Genomic DNA, 18,973 nt, shown 5'->3' with positions numbered 1-18,973 from the left:
TTTTTATATTTACATGATTTCGTAATTATTCATTGTTTTTTATGACTAAAATTAAAACAACATAAAGAATAAAGGAATATGGATAAGATATTAAAATACACAATATTTTTGTGAGGAATAACAAAATAATAATTAAATTAAAATAAATAAAAACAATTTATAAGTAAATAGTAGTACATAATAATAAACATTTATACATGGCTTAGTATATGTGGTGAACTACAGCATTGTTTAAGGCTTAAATTTAAAATGTTTATTGTAGTTTTGACCGCTCAATGGCAGTATTATGATCATCCTGAAATAAAAAAATAATATATATTCTGGTCCACATGCTATACTTTATCAAGTTAAAATAAAACAAATATTTACCTCGCTATAATCCAAAATTGGTACAGTACTAGAAGTGAAAAAATTTAAATACAATGTTAAATTTTGGTATAAAATGTTTAACTAAATCAAAACTTTAGTAACTTACGTTTCATACAATGAACCTGGTATGTTCTCTTCAACCCACTTCAAATCATCATCCTGTAGAGGATTAATTACAATTAATATATTATATAATATATAATACTATAAAACAATTAAAAACATACAAGTTGTGTTTGACTTTTTGTGCTACTATTTGAAGCGGGATAGTCTTTGTATGGTGTCACATTAGAATTATGACTGGATGTATTTGTAGTGGTTCTCATCTTCACATCTGAACAAAATGTAATTAACAATGAAAAACATCTTTATAATCGTAGAATAATAAATATTTTATACCGCCATTATAAGTATCTTTAATAAATAATTCAGTTTCGTCTCTATCATCATCTGGAGCGTCTAGCAATGGAGTAAATGCATATCTATGTAACGAAATAAGAGTTGAAAAATTAATTATTATTACAAATTTAAATAAAGCTATAAGTTACCTTTGATTGTTATTAGTTGGTCTCCAGAGTATCATAATTACAAGTAAAATTATAGAAAACTCAATATGCCAGAATGCATCGTCTAACCATTGTTCCTTCCAATTCTACAAATATTGAAAACATATTAATATTTATTAAATAATTATAGTTTTTAAATTAACTTACACCACCACAATCTGATAACCGTTGTGTTTTTATAGAATACAGCATGAACAAAGTAGAAGTCATAACAGTAAAACCCAGAACATTGGTAAAATGTGTATATAATTGTAGTTTAACTGCATTCCTTAAAATTAAATTAAATGTGTAAATAAATAATACTTCATAATTGCATGTATAATGTGTATTATATATATTACAATGTTACAATTAGACATCAATGTGATGGTTAAAAATAAATCCCCCATATAATTATTTCGACCTTTAACAATATTTGTTGATGTAATAAGTTTATTTTAATAAATAATATCATAAACCATAATGATGATAACAAATATAATATACATTAAATAATATTTATTATGTACCTCCGAAGTCTTAAAGCTCTAGTTGTCTGAGTTAGGGCTGCAAATATCCAACAAACAATTCCAGAATCTAAAGCAGCTAATGGTAATTCAACTAATAAAATTTCTGCACTCATATTACTAGACAGTCGAAAATAGGATTCCATTAATGACATTGCTAGATATAAAGAACTAACTCCTAGAACCTTTGGTAAAAGTGGACCTAATCTGGGCCTAAATAATAACAAATACAATTATACAATTATTATAATAAATCATTATTCTACCGAACACTTACTTGACAATACCAAACCCTAAGCTTACAATGATAACTAAAGTCCGAGCAAGTGTTCGTTTCAAGCAAGAAATCACTTCAGCCATAGTCATTACTCCATAAATATTGTCTAAATGCCCAGTAAGGTTTAGTTCATGATATTCAGCATAAAAAGCTGCTTTTTCAACCATTCCTGAAGTGTATAAAGTGGTAAATATTTTTGTACTTAGGGTTTATAATTATTTTAGTTAATTACCTAGAAGAATAACAGCTCCAATCCAAAATTGTATTTGAAGCAAATCCCTCCATTGCATAAATAATAAAACCAACCACGTTAAACCAAAAAATATATAAACGAAACACATGAACCCGTAAAACTAAAAGAATATAAAATCTAAATAAAATTGTATTCATGTACAATTTACTTTGTTAAAATTAATTACATGTAATAATGGCCAATTTGTAGCTGATAAATATCCATGTGGTCCTTTCATTGAAATTTCTAAATTGGCAGTAAATTTATTATCCTTTTGAACATATCTAGTATCTTGTTTAATTGTTACTGTTAGTAAATATACTCCATCTGTTAAAACTGTATAAACTCGATGATTGGATCTCTGTTTATAAAATAAAACAACATTTTTATCTTTACAGTAAATAGATATACATTAAACATTAAACGTATAATGATTTTAAAATAATATATTTTCATAGTTATATTAGTTACTTTTATTCAACAAGTCTAGTTCAAAACTACACATTTAAATTTAAACTGATAAAAATTACTTACTTGGTGAAGTGCTTTATTATTAGTTTTATTAGTTTCATATAATGATAAATCATCCTAAAAAATAAAATAAAAGGTTAAAATTATTTACTGAATCGTAATATTATTCAATTAGTATAAATACCAAATCTACTCCACTGGCACATGAGTATATTTTATCATTAAAATTTATATGATTCATATATGTATTATTGGTATTAGCGTCATGCTTAATATCTTCTATTTGAAGTTGTTTTATAAGCTAAAAAAATTATTTTTAAATGTAGGTAATAAATAAACAACCATTTAAATAAATAACTTACCCCGCCGCCAAGGTTCAAGTAGTCATTCCAACATTGGGGTTCTGTTAGGATCCAACCCACAGAGACATTGTATACATTACTACAACTGACTGTAACAAAAATCAAAATTAAAAAGTTTGTTTTGTGCATACATATAACAATAACATCCAGCGCCATACTCAGCTTTGGAAAGCATTGGGAAAACTAAATTTCCCAGACCTTTTATTTTCCTAAGGGTTAGGCCCGATTGTTAGGGCCAAATTTATTTTATTATTCACAAACTAATAATTTATTTGTATATATATATATTATATGACGTATTATTATATATTTGTATATAATAATGTGAATAAAATTTTAAAGTGGTTGAAGCCCTAAGTTTTATACCTAAGCTACAGCCAAGGCCCGTTGGGATTTTTAATTTTTTTTTAAGCATACACTTCGGACAAATTACCCGAGAAAGCTGGTCTGAGTACGGCCCTGGTAACATCAACATATGTATAAATTTACTTTTAATTGATATTTCTGTGCCTTTAAATAGGCTGCCGCCACAAAATTGTATGTAATTATCCTGAAAAAATAAAAATGAAAAATAAATATATTGTCAAACTTTATGATTTGCCGAATACATTGGCATGGTAAACACCTCACATTGTCAATAATGGAGGACCATGATCCTTCACCAGGTCTAACTGCATGACACGTAAACGCTAAAAAAGTACAATACAACAAATATATCGGGACATTTGACAACATTGAGAGTATGTCTAATAAAATGTCGTAATAATAATTCAAATTTATACAAGTACAAGTAATTGTTCACTACGTTCGTCGTTCAAAAACAATACACCATTAAAATTCTAAAACGTTTTAATATTTAATGTAAATAAATATATATCTTATCATAGTTGATACTTATTCCGTGATAGCGGTGTTATATCTTAATAACATATTAGCCAATAGCAATTCAGGACATTTCCGCTATATATTTAAACAAATCTAGAGATAAATAATATACAATTTAAATTTGATCTTACCTCTTACGGTAAGAGAGTCTTACCTCCAAGTTTAATAATAATTAATAGGCTAATGCCTAATAGTGTTCTATGGTAGCACCCAATGACCCAAGTAGAGTAAAATAGTAATGCAATTTCACTGGTTTCATGCAGGTCCCGAGGCCTATTCAAAAAAAATTGTCACGGATTTGTAATATTTTTTAATTTATTTAAAGGAAATATGAGAAATTGAGAACCGTTATACATTGGAAATTGGAACATTATAACAATAGCATTTGGAAAGAAATTATTTGAATCAAATGAATATGAATAGATACCTAAATAAATTTCTATGATTGTAACTGCTCTGGTGAATCCCGGAAAAAAAATATAAAAAAAATAAACCAAAATGGTAATATAATCAAAGAATTAGTATTATCTATTAGCGGCGCAACTTGGGGGGGGGGGAATTGGCCCTCCCAATTTTTTTGATTATTAAATTTTGAATAATAATTTAAGTATAAGATAGCGAGATACATCCTATGCAATATGACGTAGAGAATTATTATAACAGAAATATTTAAAAGTAAATTGTATAAATATACCTATTAACTATTAAAGTTTATTTTGCAATATGTAAATGTAATTATTGTAATTTAATAAAATTATTTTTAAATATTATGCGGGCGTGCGGCAGCGACATTGCAACAGTTACCGTCCAATATTTTAGTTTTATTTTGGTAATTATTAATGAACAAAAAAAATAATTATTGAGAAAAATGTATACAAATTATATGAATATATAATCACTGTAAAAATATAACATAATATGATATTTTTATCACTATATAAAATGCTATTCTGAAAAATTCAATTTTTAAAACTGAACCTTTGGACTGCCTTTGGTTATAACGCCTCATAAGCATCTAGCTGAATCATGGCAACTGGTAACTGGCAAGTAGAAGTGATCTGCAAAGTTATTGCTAAGATTAAAATTAAAGCTGCTGATTCGCGTGTTGATTTTGGTTATTTTCCGTGTACGGTATACCGCTCTGGTTCGTTTGGTTCACGGAAAAACTGTGACCGTCACAGAGTAATACTCTATGCGGCGCCACTGCCACCACTGGGTCATCAATTCAATCTAATATTGGAATTAACAATACAAAATTGGAACTGCTGAACATAGATTTTTTATGTTGTCTATTGTCCATTTGTAAACAATTCCACATTTACAATATGCTAAGGCCGGGACTATACAGTATACACGACGTATTCGGGTATTCCGCCGCGTTTACCGTCGAATTCAAGATTCATTGTCTTATATCGGAGTAGCTTTACATACCGCGGCAGAAAACGCGGGTCGGCTTGCCTAATACACTGAAATATGTCTGATTTGGTAGTATTAAAACATTTATAATGCTAAACTGCATTAATGTATTATAGGAAGTACTGTACAAAGTGTGCATACATGCAATAGGTATTATTTAAATATTATTTAAATTTAATAAACGTACAACTAAAACCTAAAAACATATCTGCCTATAACGTAATGGTTGTACAAACAAACCAATAGAAGGTTGTTTTTTATTATCAAATGAATACTTTTTATCTGGAGATATATATTTTTTTTTAATCTAGGTATATCTTTTGATAACTTTACAATTGTCAGTTTAATTTTTACTATCTTGTTATATATATATATATACGTGCTGATATTGGTATCAGCATAATTATTGATATATTTTATTTTTAATAATATCTAAAACCTTAAATTATGCACTAAAATTTAAATATTTTAAAGAAAATTTCTAGTTTAAGAAATAATTTATTTAAAATTTATAATGAATAACATATAATTAATATTAAAGATAAGCTAAACTTTAATTTTCACAAATTCAAATATGTTGGTCCTTGAACTCAAATCCATTTTTGAATTTTTCAACTAAATTTTATTTGTTAATCTATTTTAATTTTAAATTATTAGGGACCGTACTAAAAATAAAAATATTTCAGTGTAAGGCTATTTAAATTTTATAAAATACAAATTATATTTATCAAAAAATTGATTTTGAATGTTTCAAACTGTTGAATTTCTTGAAGGTTGGTATATCATAGAGTAATATTTATAAATTAAGCTAATAAATGGGCTATTGAAATTATCAAATTATCAAACTCTCAAGTACCTTAACCTTCAAGAAATTCTAACTGTGAAGTTTGTTGGAAATATTTAAAATTAATACTTAAATAAGTATAGTTTGCATTTTATAAAATATAAATAGCATTATTCTAAATTTGATTAATTTGATAATTCAATCTTAAATTATTTACTAATATTTAGTTTATTAATGAACTAAGGAAATTAATAATAATATATTAAGCATAATATCTTTCCACTTAAAATTTAATGTAATATACAGTAAAATTGAACATTTTTATGAGAGGATAATACAAATAAATTAAAATATTAAACAAAATTGGACATAGGATCTTCATCTCTACGTTTCTTCATGTGATATGCTTCAATTTCTTCATCAGTAGGCTTAGAAACTTCATACATACTATTATATGGCCGTTTCCTCTCATCCATCTTCATAATTCGATCAACTTCTTTCAATCGTTCATCTTCTTTATCTAATGCCTTTTGTAATGCATCTTTTAATTCCTCTTTTTTAGCCTTCTTTTTCATCATTTTCTTCTTCTTCTTCTTTTTTTTCTTTTTTTTTGACTTTTCTTTTAACGTTTCAGAATCTGATGAAGATGATGACAATGACGATGATGAACAATGAGATGCTATTGACTCGGCTTTTTTAGGTTTATCCTTAAATATATTAATAGACTCTGGGACAGTATTTTCAATAACAGGGACAATCTTTCCTAATTCTGGTACATTTGTGGATAATGCTACCCCCGATTTGCCTGTACAATAAGAGTTTTGTACCAATGAACGGCAACATTTATAGCCCCAATCTCCAGCTTCCCAGTAAGAACCCCAAACAGATGTATGATTAGAAGGGTGAACATCTTCTTCATAGCGTGAACGTACAATTCCTTTTTCTTCACCCTAAAGAAAAAAAAAAAATTCATTCATATTGAAAGGTAATTATTATTTAAATCATACTTTAATAATATCTCCTCTTCTAGAATACTCAATGTACTCTTCAGTTTGTGCTAATAACAATTGTACAGGAGGTGTTTGCAAGTGTTCTTCTCCTCCATATTTTGCCAATACTGTATTCTGAGTTTTCTTTTTAAAACGATCTTTATGAGTTTCATACTCTTTTTTCAGTTGCTCTAATTTTGTAGGTTCGGCTAATAGATGTACGTCAACACCACGTTCATATGCTTCCCAAGCAAATAACTGTGCTTGTGCATGTTTATTAGTATCACCACTGAATCTAACAAAATTCTCACCAGCATATTCCACTCTAAAATTGATTAATGAATTAATAACTTTTTAATATGTTTAACTAATTTATAACTTACTGTTCTGGATCTTCTCCAGGTTTATGTGGGTTGTCCCTCATTGATCTTGTTTTAGGGTCATAATAGGCAGATGATAAATCTAAATTTCTAAGATATTTTGCTGTATCTTCTCGGATTCTTAAATTTCTAACAGTAATACGTTGTTTGCTGTCTACTTTTGTTCCAGGCATGTCAAAATCATCTACATATTTATCTTCATCATTTTCGTCAGCAGAACTATTACCCTAAAGATTATATATTTTATAGTAAAAATTAGTATAATTTAAATTTAATTGACAAAAGAAATTAAATTTACTTCTCCTTTTTCATCGGCATTTAGTTTTTGAGCACGTAGGTCACGCTTAGCCTCTTCGATTTGTTGATACTGTTCGATAATTGCTTTATGTTGAGATGGATCATATCCAGCCCATCGATCACGTTTCCCATCAAAATCTTGATTAAGTTCAGGTTGTACATATTCATCTGGCGCAATATTTATGGAATTATGAATAGCTCCAACTTTTCGTGGTCTTTCAAAACAGTCTTTTTTTTTATGTGTTATTGCACCACAGTTTTCACAAGCTCCTTTACGGAATTTGGTGCTTAGAGATTCCTTAAAATTTTATGAAAGTAAATATTTAGATAATTAAGTATATAATATACAGAAATGTTTTTATTGTGAACTACGTAATATCTTACCAAGTCAGGAATTATACCTTATTAACTTTAATTTTAATATAACAATAAACATTTTTAACAAATACAAATTACCAATTATAAATACCTGTATAATACACAAAAATATCATAATATTGAAATTGTGGATATTCATATACTGTGCGTTCAATTTTAAAGGTAACAGGAAATATTTCAAACGCATGACTTTGAGTTTGATTCTGAGTTTTTTTACTGTATACAGGACATATAAATACATGTGATTTTGATTAATTCTGATTTTTTTACTATTTTTTATATACGCATGCACAGTAAAATAAAAATGTCTTAAAAAGGAACCACTATTTTTGATACTGAATTTGGATTGTTTTGTTTTTTTTGAGCAACTTTGATCTTTAGTTTTTAGATATAATCAAAATTGACATTTTTAGGACAGCCAAAAGTTTGAAATAAGGTAATTCATAATTATAGATATTATTATAATAATTTATTTTGATTAAAATTATAAGGTGTATCATATAAGGTGTAACATCGAATTTATAAAAAAAAAATCATTGGTATTTATCGATAAATTATACCTATAAATGGGTACATTAAGATAGAGCGTTGAATAATGCAATAGTAACATATTACCTAATTTAAAACTTTTGACTACAGATAAAATAATTAAAAATTATAATTTATCAAAAACAAATGTATTTATATGTTCTATACAAAGTAAAAAAACTCCAAATCAAATTCAGTTATGCATTCGAAATATTTCCTGTTTGGTAGTACATACTGTATACACATTATAACAAATGTTCTTTCTTCTTTAAGTGTAAATTAATATTAAGCAAGACATGTTGCTTGCATACATAATGTTAATATAACAGATAATCATTTAAATTTAAAGGTATAATATAAATTGAAAGATACTTACAGTGTTTACACCTCGTTTATACCATTCATTTAAACTCGAATATTCTTGGGTTTTGCCTGGAACACGTTGATGTTTGAGCGTTGGACCAGAAGTGCCATAATACCATGGTGCTGATGATATATATTGTGGAATATGAGGATTGATATCTTTGCCCTCTTCGTCAACAGCAGCTGGAGCTGTTCCTGCCTAAGTATATTACAATTAGTTATTAACAGTCAGATAAACTAAAAAAAATAAATATTATTTTTACTAACTTTTCGGGCTTCTTCAAGTTCTTTAGCTTTTCTCCAATCTTCACGCGATTTCTTTTTTGGTTCTTCTTCATCGTCATCGGTCTTGGTTTTTAAAATTTCTGATATAGTTGCCATTGTGTTATAGTAACAACAATTCAGCCTTTGCTTTTAATTCGATTTGTCTTATTTAGTTGAAAACTCTAAAATCAAAACTGAAAACAGTCGAATACCTAAATAATATTGTCAATAGTGTTATCAGTTGCCTTGATAGTTTATCATGGAAAAACGCTCTAAATGTAATTCAATCGTAAACCATGTTCACACGGCGTCGTACATAGACTACCAAAGGTACACCTCATGTTTATATAGTATATTATAATATTATTATTATTTATTACGTATTTAGACAATAGACATGTAGTGAATTTTTGGAAAAACTTACAACAAAAGAGGTAACTATAATTGCTATTTTTGTTAACATTTTCTGTTTTGTCAAAATTTGAACTTTTTATGTATACTGAATAGGTATATTAAAATAGGTAAATTGTGTATGAACAATTTATGAGGAATCTTGTACAAAATAACTTTCTCAAAAATAAAAATTGTATCATACATACAACTATACAACTAAAAATGCCGTATAATTTTGATAGCTATCATTAATATTATATAATATTGTCAATATTGATACTGTGATAGTGTGATGGATGGTAGTGAACTCTCCCGGGTCAACATTTTCAAAGTTGCAATAAAAACATTAAAAACCAAACAAGTAAAAACAGTAATACAAAAAATAATGAAAAAACTATATTTCAAAAAATATTAGATAATAAAGACAAAAAAATAGTACTATAAAAATACTGATTATTATAATATAATCAATAATATTGTGTAATGTATAATATTCACTAGTCAAGGTTTAATTTAATTTATTTTGTAAAAACTAATAATTTATTTATTTACTATAGTCTATAATATATTAATATAACTTCTCAGGGGCGTATCCAGGATTTTCTCATGGGGGGGGGGGATTGCCAAAATTTGTTGTTAAACTACTTAAACTTACCTATATTTATATAAATCCCTAAAAGCTTAGCATTACTCCATGTAGCAGACATTTTTTTACACGAATGTATAATATATAAATAACTTAAGCATTGACATTATAGGTACTATATTTACTAATATAATGATTTATAATTTATACTACACCTTTTTATTAATTAGTATTAAGTATTTATAATTAGTTATTAATCATTTATTAATCATTTACAAAATACAGACTTTGTTACTTAAGCATATTTTTATTGTGTATAAGTAGGTACTAGTTTAATTAATTAATAAAATTAATCAAAAATTATTAACACGTTGTGCCACCATAGACAAAAATACCATCATAGACAAAGAAAATAAAGAATACCATCGAATAACTAACGAGTAACGACATACGTCCGTTAATCGCACTAGTCAATACTCTAAGAGTCTAAGATAACAAATACTTTTATTATTAACTAGACCGTATGCACATGTACAATCGTCGTTGTAGACTGTGATGTCTCGGCCTCATGGGGAAAATTTAAATTTCGCTAGAAATAGACGAAAACACAATCCAAATATAGATATTAGGTACTGATAATCATGACTTGGGAGAATAACGGAAACATTGCCTGAAAACCAAGATAATTATTAATTTTTATACGATTAAAGCTTTATACTTTATCAACGTATATAATTATACAAATAACAAATACATATTATATAGAATATAATCAAAACTTTTATTAACGAAATATTTGATGGCAAGTTTAATTGTTTTGACGATAGATTTTTTTTTGGTGAAAAACTAAAAAAAATGTCATTATCAAATTTAAAGTTTTTCAATCTCGAAAAATATTTCTGCCATTTTTTTAGGGATTTCAAAAACTCGTGGGGGGGGAGTTGTGACCTGATTATCCCCCCCTTTGGCTACGCCCCTGTAACTTCTTATTTCCTTTTAAAAATACTAATATTTCAAAAGTAATATCTGATAATTTATTCATGGTAGGATTATGAATAAATCCAGCCAGGGAAAACATACGCTCAGCTGATGCTTAAACATAGTCAAACAGTCGCGGTTGGTAGATAGGCGAGTAAAAATATTCCTAAAAAATTAATTTTTCAAAATATCGCATTAATGTATGGAGTATTTTTCGATAAAATGATTTTATGAAATACTCGATACATTGACTAAAAATGTATCGCGATACAAGATATTCGATACTTCATATAATTGTATCGAGATACAAGATACAATTGAATCTAAGATACGTATCTTTACCCTGCTTACATACCATAGAGACATAGCGCATAGACATATTAATATATGAAGATTATTATTACTTATATAGTTATATAGGTACTTATATTTATTTACTTTTATTTTTTACTTCCATTATCAAGAAATATGAAATTTCAATGCATAGAGTAATCTATGTTTTGATGAGATTCATCAAGAATTGATAAGAATGTACATCCTGCAAGGTGTAAATCATAGAGTAATATTAGGTACTCTATAGTGTAAATGGTAACATTTAAAGTCTATAATAACTTAATTCCTTCAATTTGTCATATTATTTTTACTTATTATATTCATACTGTTCATTTAATTTATATTTTATTACTTATATTGTTTAATTTACCACTGTTGAAGTCTCCATTAGTTTTTTTTTAATATGAATGAAAATAACGTTTTTGGTAAATCTTTCAAAACGTACTTAAGTGATACTGATAGTTCTTCAACTCATTCATCTTGTGAATGTAACGATGTCAACTCAAATGTGTAAGAATATATTTTTCTATAATACAATATTCATTATATAATATTTATTATTTCTTAAGTTCGGATTTTGAATGGGAAAATGAAATAAATGACCAGGGTGAACTATTTTTTGTTAAATGTTCCCCTCGAAAACAGACAAAATATACCAAACACAATAAGATTGAATCAAATGATGCACCAAAAAAAACCAAAACCACTGCAGGGAAATTGGTTAAGCTTTTGAAGCGTAAAAAAAGGAGTAGAGATAGAAATGATGGCTCCAAACATACTGGAAATCCTAATAAAGTCACTTTTTTGGACACACAAGTATGAACCTTAGTTCTTAAGTAAAATACGGATGAGTATACATATATTTTTAATTCTAGGAAGGTGAGGTAAGAGAAGTGACAGTTGAAGTTGAAAATGATAGTTATAGTAATCTCGGTAGAAGAGCTACATTAACTGAAAAACTACTGGGCTTAACAACAACAGTTTTTGAAGACGGTTTGCGTATAATGGTAGCATCAATTATTCCAAATACTCCTGTCGATAACCAGAGATCTATAAAAATAGGTATTATTGTAATTTGATATATATCTCTCATATCTGAATAAAAATGTATTATTATATTATATATAGGAGATTGGCTTAAAATTATTAATGGAGAAATTGTCACAGCTAAAACTTTGGATCAAATTCTATCAAACATAACTCCACCAGCTACAGTAATATTTTATGGAACGCAATATTGAATAGTTATAATGGACTATACAATCTAATTTACATTGCTATTAGGTTATGCTAGTTGTTCAAAGAGTCGCAGTTAGCTTAGTTGGTGACGATAAACACAATAACCAACAGTTATCAAGTTATTTATCTTTGAAGACTATTAACGATGAATTTGTATCAGAACTTGCTAAATATCCTGTGGCTGTCATGTACTTGAAATCTGAAAACCCAGATGCTATTTATGTGTATCCTGGCCCATTATCAATATTTAATCAAATTAAAGGAGCTTTTCAAACTATTAGCCACATTGTTCCACAGATTGTCAAAAACCAGACTAGAAGGTAAAACAAAAAACTATAAATTATAAAAATAGTATATTTTACATATTTTCTTTGTATTATTTTATATTTTAGTACATCAATGATATGTGACGATCAGCTTGTTCATTCAATATTTTTGTTTGAAGGACAAGGAACATTTATTTTTATTGCACCAGATTCAAAGTAAATACTATATGATAGTAATACACACAGACACAATATATTTATAGATTTATTATGTTTGATTAGATTAAATTTAACTTATGCTGATTGGATGGCTTCTAATATAGTAAGAAATTTATGTTTCTGCTATGAAAATTTAAATAGGTAATTTGTTTATTCCATACCCTTAAGTTTATTTTATTTTATTACATATAAAATATATTTGTTTTTATAATTTTAGTTGCTTTTCAAAAGAAGATAATCATTGTTCATTAGATAAATACTTTACAATCATATTTTCAGAGTTATATGATATTAATATGTTTCATAATATAGAAAATTCTCATGAGATTGAAAAATATTTACCTGCTTCTAAGAGTATTCCCTTGCTAAGAAGCATTCAAGTAAATATACACTTTTTTTTATATATATCTAAATACATCATTTGTTAATATTTATTTTTAGATGGAACTTGATGATATATTAAATGAATTCGAGGCCAATTATGTAGTATGTATTTTTATACACATAGTTTATTATCTAAAACATTTATTTTCATGATTTTTATTTTTTAACTAGTGTGAAGACACCAGAGAACCAAGACCATACTTGATTATTGGTACATCAATTTATTACAAGGTAATTAAATTGACACATTAAAATTGCATTAATTGAATTATACCTAACATTTTATCATAGGAATACTTGTTGTCGTCTCACTTAAATTATGAAGATCATTTAGATATTCACATGTTTTGCTTACAAAATGGTTTGTTTCACCTGCTTAACTCAGAATACTTAGAACGTTTAATAATATTTAGAAGAGTATATCCTTCGTCAGTTAGATCAAATAATACATTTGTTGGCTCTGTGTACACTCTACCAAAAGCTAAATGGTATTTATTAATAGTTGGACGTGGCAATAATCTTATGGCAACACTTCTTGAAGTTGGTCCTTGTTGTTTAAAGTAAAAATATAAAAAGAATAATTTTGGTACATAGTTAGGTTTTATTTAATTTTTATTTTTGATACAGTAATGAAGTACTTGATGGACCCAATGTAGAATATGTGGAAGAAGCTGAAGATACATTAGAAAGTATTTTGAATATGAATGTTGATGAAGTTGCAGAAAAGTGGTACTATATAATTCTGTATAATACAATATTACAATATAACATTAACCTATCATTATTCAGCCATGGTTAGAACACCTATATATTCTTAAATTACTTGAATTAAATACATGATAAAATCTATATTTTTATTTCATACACTCTAAGCTAATGAATCATAATTAAGTTGACCAGCACTGTTAATTTAAAGTGAGGTACAAATGGTACAATGGTATTTGTCAATCATTTTATGTACATTTCTTTTAGATCTTATTGACCTTATGGTATTTATTGTTTTATATGCTGGTGCTGTTCAGTTATAAAGGTAGAATGTCAAACAATTACAAGAGAGTTTGACATGATTTATGACTGGAAATACTTTTATTATTTTCAAACAAGCATATATAATATCTCATTGAGGTCCATATGACAATCAATTTCTTATCTGTGTATGACTTAAATAATAATATTAAGTATTACATACGTTTCTGTTAAATTCTACGGCAGCTATGAGACTCCTTATAGACCAGTGTTTTGTGAAGGGTGTGTTGTGAAATTTGAAAGGTGTGCTGCAATAACTTGAACTTTTTTCCGGTCCTAAACCACTTATATTTGAAAAGTAGATACAGTGGACGCTGCTTATAAGACTCATGGATGTAAGGTTCGGTCTCTTATTAGACTAAAATCATCTCGAACAATCCGGGCGTATCCAAATACATTATAAAAAATTCGGTTATAAGACTCAAATTTTGTAAAAAAAAAATTGTAAAAAAACATTTTTTGTTAAAATTTAGAAATAAATTAGTTTTCAAAAATTACTTATTGTTTTGTGTTATTTCTGGTTTCAATTCATGCTTTATAATGTGTGTAATGTATGTACAGCAACAAATTTTATCGCATTTCACATTTTTTGCAATTATTGTTATTATATTATGAGTACTAGAAATATATTTTCAAAATATTAGTTTATAACTCAAAACAAACCAAAATTACAAATTTTTTTCATAAATAATAAATACATCATGTATCTTTAATAATTTTTTATTAATATGTATTATAATTTTAATTTTTTTATCAGAATTTTTAAATTTATTCAATAATAAGTAGGTAATATGTAATATTATGTATTAAAGTAAATTAAAATATGTAGTAAAATAAAATTCATAAATATGTAATTAAAAATTTATTTTCCCACTTGCCTGTAAGATTCATTTGGTTGTAAGACTCATTTTGGGACCAGCACAAAGTGAGTCTTTATAAGCGGTGTCTACTGTAATATTTATCCAAAGTGTGCCGTAATTTATAATAACTAATTATATGTCACAGAAAAAAGTTTGGGAACCACTGTTATAGACACTGTGGCAATTATAACATATTATATATCCTCAGCACAATTTTATTTTCAAGCTCTACCTATGTTAGCAACTTTGATTGTAAAATATATATTATAACATTGTGTTCCTAATCCTATGTCACATATTATATATTATATTTTAATGGTAATAACTAATGAACGTCTATAGTATTCAGCAGTATTTAATACAATAATTTTAATAAACTAAATATAATAAGAAATATTATTTCTTAAATCGTTCAAAGGAAAAATTTAAATTAAAATTTATCCTCATAAAATTGTTATTATTAATTAATAATTTACATAAAAAGTCAGGATTTTACTTTGAGGTGTTAGGAAGGGGTTAATAATCTATCATATAGGGAAGACTTAATTAGGATCCATGATGAGTTTGGTATGTTAACACTGTGAGTATATAACAATTTAGACTTCTGCAGTAGCCTTTAAGTAAATTATAATTTCAATTCATATTCTTCTTCGTTTTGTCAGTCAGCTGTGTCAGATTCCTTTTTGGAGTCAATAATTTATCAGTTTTATTTAAATACATGATTATTTATTATTTAATACATTTACAAAATACTGAAAGTATTTTAAAATTATCCTGAAATTGTGTTTTTCTCTAAAGCTACTAACAATGAGCATAGGTGTGTTTACGGGTCTTGCATGTTCTACGAAATTTGATCTAACTTATATTATAAATTGTGGTGCATAATATAACATTTTTTTCAGTTTCTGATTTCATATATATTTTTTTAATTTTCATCATGTGGACTTATAAGTAACGCTTATAAGACTATAAAAATTGATAATTCTAGTGCAGTAACCTTATTCTCCTGAACATGCCACTGTTGTGCACGACTTGTGAATGAGGCCTAGACACGCCTATGACAATGAGTTAATAATGATTTGGACACATGTATAAAATAGCTTAAATTGTAAATGATGACTTTTAGCTATGTAACAATATTGATAAGTTTATTAATTTTAATTTAAGTCACATTTTATAAGTGATATATTATAATTTTTGATAATAATGTTACAAAATTCAGGGGGTAGGAATAATAAAAATGTAATTATATGTTTGATTAATTTAACAACAATATAACACAATATGTAATTCACATCACTAATGGTTTTATCTTTTATAGATTTACGTAATATCACATTTTATTTTGAATATTTTAGTAATCGATCTTTATTTTGTAGGATTGAAGGTAATATTATACAAATACACCAAATGGAAAACATAAAAAATACAGGATTAAATATGTCTGTATATAATAAACAATCAAGTGGTAATATATTTTTTATGAATTTTTGTTTGTATTATAAATTATAATACAATTTTTTTCAGGTTTGCAATCAAAAAAACCAGAAATAATTTCTATACTAAAACATAAAAATGACATCACATCAAATTCACAGTTACTTAATGGTAAGATATAAAATATAATTCAATTGAATTATTGCATTACATTAGATAATTTAAAACTATATTATAACAGATTCTAGACAATTGGATTCATGTTCTGAAACAAGTTTAACGAGTAGTGGAGCGCCCAGCACAGAAGACAGCACATATGTGCAAGGTCCAGTGTTTGGTCGTCGAGCTGAACGCATGATGAAAGCTTCATCAATTGAGTGGTCTGATAATTCTGAAGATGAATATACCATTTCAGTAATATTATAAATGTTTTTATTAGGGAATACTCAAATATTAATTTATATATTTAATTTTAGGATGGTTCTCGGTCAATAGATATGACTGATATTGCAAAGAATTTACCTGTATTACCTAATAAGTAAATATTTTAAATTAACGAATGATTAGTAATTAATAATAATTATTACAATTTAATATTAAAATATTTTTTTAGATTTGGTTTAGGTAAATTATGTATGCTGTTTCGTTATCTTGATATAAACTGTCACACTGGTGTCATGTTATGTTCACCGTCCATATACAATGAAGATAATTTAAAAACTAAAGATTTATTCAAAAATATTGATGACAAATTTAATTCAACTGTTACTATAATACGAGATTTATTTGATGATTCAAATCAGGTATACATGCATGCCATAAAAAATAAATAAATGAAAATTATTTCAAATTATGTTTTAGGATGAAAATAAAATAAATGAGATAGGGGTTTTATTTCAAATACCTTCATCATACACGGATTCTCCAAAAAAATCATCCATGATAAAATTCTGGGTAATGGGGTGAGTAATTACTTTAAGATAATTATTATTTAAAATCATGAATACAAATTTATCAACATTTCAGAAGATTACTCAAAGAACCAAATAAACGAGAGTTATATGTTTGTTATGAAGAAGGGATACCTCAAAATATGGTTGAAATTGCATTTAAGTTGTGTACAAATTACACAACTGGATAGAAACAAATTATGTTATAAAATAAACAAAAATCTTTACATTTTTTTTTTTTTGTTTTTTCCAATTATAAAAAATATATTGGGTATTAATAAATTTTGAACTTTTCTCAATGTACAAACTAGATTCAATTTTTTATCTAAAACCACCCTAAAAATTAAAAATTAAAGCATTTCATCAACAATTTATCGTGAATACACACAAACAATTATTATAAAATCAATCCATAGAATCAAATAAAAAAAAAAATTAAAAAAAGGTGGGCAAGTGGGTATCGCTCTGCTGTATAGTAGAGATGGAGAGTAGATCACTGGTCACTATAACGGATGTGTTAAATTTGAATGCAATGACAGGTATCATTGTATATGAAAAACAATTTTGAACGGAGATGATTTGTCAGTCTAGGATAATTAATAAAATATATTATATTATTAGTAGAATATAACTTAGTATAACTATAGCTAGTAGCTACTATTATATTATTATTATTGCTTAAAAGTTTTAACTTTATTCATATTCTCACTCCCAGTCTCAGAGATTAGTCGTAAGTCCAGTGTCGCCGATCTATATTTCATGTTATGGGAAAAAAATGCTGGTGTTAGACCCACCTACTAAAAAAATGTTTAGTTAGTTACATTCGAATGGTACTATATTTATTTCTAACTATATATACAAGATACTGCATAACAAACTATTTTTGATTATCACCCACCCACCCATAAATATTTCTGGGGAATTTTCACCAGTTCATACCCGTGTTCGGCGCTACTGTTAGTACATATACCAAATTTGAATATTGACAAAACTGTATATTTTAACGAAAAATAACGATTATATAGGTATAATTATCTATTTTGTTTTAAGTTATTACAAAAATATTATTTAAAGACACCAATTCGTATATTATTATTTAACACTAACAGTGAAGTATTCAAAATATTATGTAGATTAGTTTTAAGTTGTTTATACCATAAACTTATTAACACCTGCAGTGGCGGCTCGTCAGGCGTCTTTGAGACGGCGGACTCATCATAAAAAAAAGTAGTAAA

The 18,973-nt window shown here is 26.7% G+C and overlaps 3 protein-coding genes across 4 annotated transcripts; 1 reads left to right on the top strand and 2 right to left on the bottom strand.

The window, feature by feature from the left end:
- Positions 1-137: 137 nt before the first annotated feature.
- On the bottom strand, positions 138-3,647 carry LOC132921781 (transmembrane protein 87A). 2 transcript variants are annotated; one of them, XM_060984984.1, is made up of 16 exons: positions 3,414-3,647; positions 3,273-3,333; positions 2,784-2,872; positions 2,606-2,722; positions 2,485-2,538; positions 2,138-2,311; positions 1,951-2,071; positions 1,719-1,887; positions 1,445-1,654; positions 1,083-1,203; positions 918-1,021; positions 769-851; positions 597-703; positions 476-528; positions 370-397; positions 138-295 (listed from the first exon to the last, which is right to left on the bottom strand). In XM_060984984.1, exons 1-16 carry the CDS (start codon positions 3,516-3,518, stop codon positions 254-256), a joined length of 1,638 nt encoding a protein of 545 aa, XP_060840967.1. In that variant the 5' UTR covers positions 3,519-3,647; the 3' UTR covers positions 138-253. The 2 variants fall into 2 exon arrangements, with proteins under 2 accessions (XP_060840967.1, XP_060840968.1); XM_060984985.1 differs by lacking the exon at positions 3,414-3,647 and having other exon boundaries at positions 3,217-3,314.
- A 2,493-nt stretch (positions 3,648-6,140) lies between these two features.
- Positions 6,141-9,287, bottom strand: LOC132921665 (pre-mRNA-splicing factor Slu7). Its single transcript, XM_060984817.1, has 6 exons — positions 9,071-9,287; positions 8,817-9,002; positions 7,536-7,832; positions 7,241-7,464; positions 6,876-7,182; positions 6,141-6,818 (listed from the first exon to the last, which is right to left on the bottom strand). The coding sequence occupies exons 1-6, from the start codon at positions 9,182-9,184 to the stop codon at positions 6,222-6,224; spliced, it is 1,725 nt and encodes a 574-aa protein (XP_060840800.1). The 5' UTR covers positions 9,185-9,287; the 3' UTR covers positions 6,141-6,221.
- A 2,275-nt stretch (positions 9,288-11,562) lies between these two features.
- Positions 11,563-18,045, top strand: LOC132922317 (protein inturned). The gene is made up of 19 exons (XM_060985777.1): positions 11,563-11,867; positions 11,927-12,173; positions 12,233-12,419; positions 12,486-12,571; positions 12,642-12,916; positions 12,989-13,078; positions 13,145-13,222; positions 13,299-13,461; positions 13,523-13,567; positions 13,637-13,696; positions 13,757-14,025; positions 14,093-14,194; positions 16,731-16,819; positions 16,879-16,959; positions 17,030-17,202; positions 17,265-17,326; positions 17,402-17,591; positions 17,650-17,750; positions 17,815-18,045. Exons 1-19 carry the CDS (start codon positions 11,761-11,763, stop codon positions 17,927-17,929), a joined length of 2,520 nt encoding a protein of 839 aa, XP_060841760.1. The 5' UTR covers positions 11,563-11,760; the 3' UTR covers positions 17,930-18,045.
- The last annotated feature ends 928 nt before the right edge of the window (positions 18,046-18,973 follow it).

The sequence above is a fragment of the Rhopalosiphum padi genome, chromosome 2, assembly GCF_020882245.1.
Source record: "Rhopalosiphum padi isolate XX-2018 chromosome 2, ASM2088224v1, whole genome shotgun sequence".
NCBI lineage: Eukaryota > Metazoa > Arthropoda > Insecta > Hemiptera > Aphididae > Rhopalosiphum > Rhopalosiphum padi.
Note: the sequence above shows the minus strand (reverse complement) of the source record. Positions and strands in the feature narration are given on the sequence as shown.

What these genes read in the sequence shown, in the direction of transcription:
- LOC132921665 (XM_060984817.1), bottom strand. Translation starts at nt 9,184, where the DNA reads ATGGCAACTATATCAGAAATTTTAAAAACCAAGACCGATGACGATGAA. An exon ending in ATGCCGATGAAAAAGGAGAA is followed by an intron (nt 7,465 to 7,535) that starts GTAAATTTAATT and finishes TATAATCTTTAG; the next exon opens with GGTAATAGTTCTGCTGACGA. An exon ending in CCTGGAGAAGATCCAGAACA is followed by an intron (nt 7,183 to 7,240) that starts GTAAGTTATAAA and finishes AATCAATTTTAG; the next exon opens with AGTGGAATATGCTGGTGAGA.
- LOC132921781 (XM_060984984.1), bottom strand. Translation starts at nt 3,518, where the DNA reads ATGTTGTCAAATGTCCCGATATATTTGTTGTATTGTACTTTTTTAGCG. An exon ending in ATAATAAAGCACTTCACCAA is followed by an intron (nt 2,312 to 2,484) that starts GTAAGTAATTTT and finishes TTTTATAAACAG; the next exon opens with AGATCCAATCATCGAGTTTA. An exon ending in GGTTATCAGATTGTGGTGGT is followed by an intron (nt 1,022 to 1,082) that starts GTAAGTTAATTT and finishes CAATATTTGTAG; the next exon opens with AATTGGAAGGAACAATGGTT.
- LOC132922317 (XM_060985777.1), top strand. Translation starts at nt 11,761, where the DNA reads ATGAATGAAAATAACGTTTTTGGTAAATCTTTCAAAACGTACTTAAGT. An exon ending in AACGATGTCAACTCAAATGT is followed by an intron (nt 11,868 to 11,926) that starts GTAAGAATATAT and finishes TTATTTCTTAAG; the next exon opens with TTCGGATTTTGAATGGGAAA. An exon ending in GTTGGTCCTTGTTGTTTAAA is followed by an intron (nt 14,026 to 14,092) that starts GTAAAAATATAA and finishes TTTTTGATACAG; the next exon opens with TAATGAAGTACTTGATGGAC.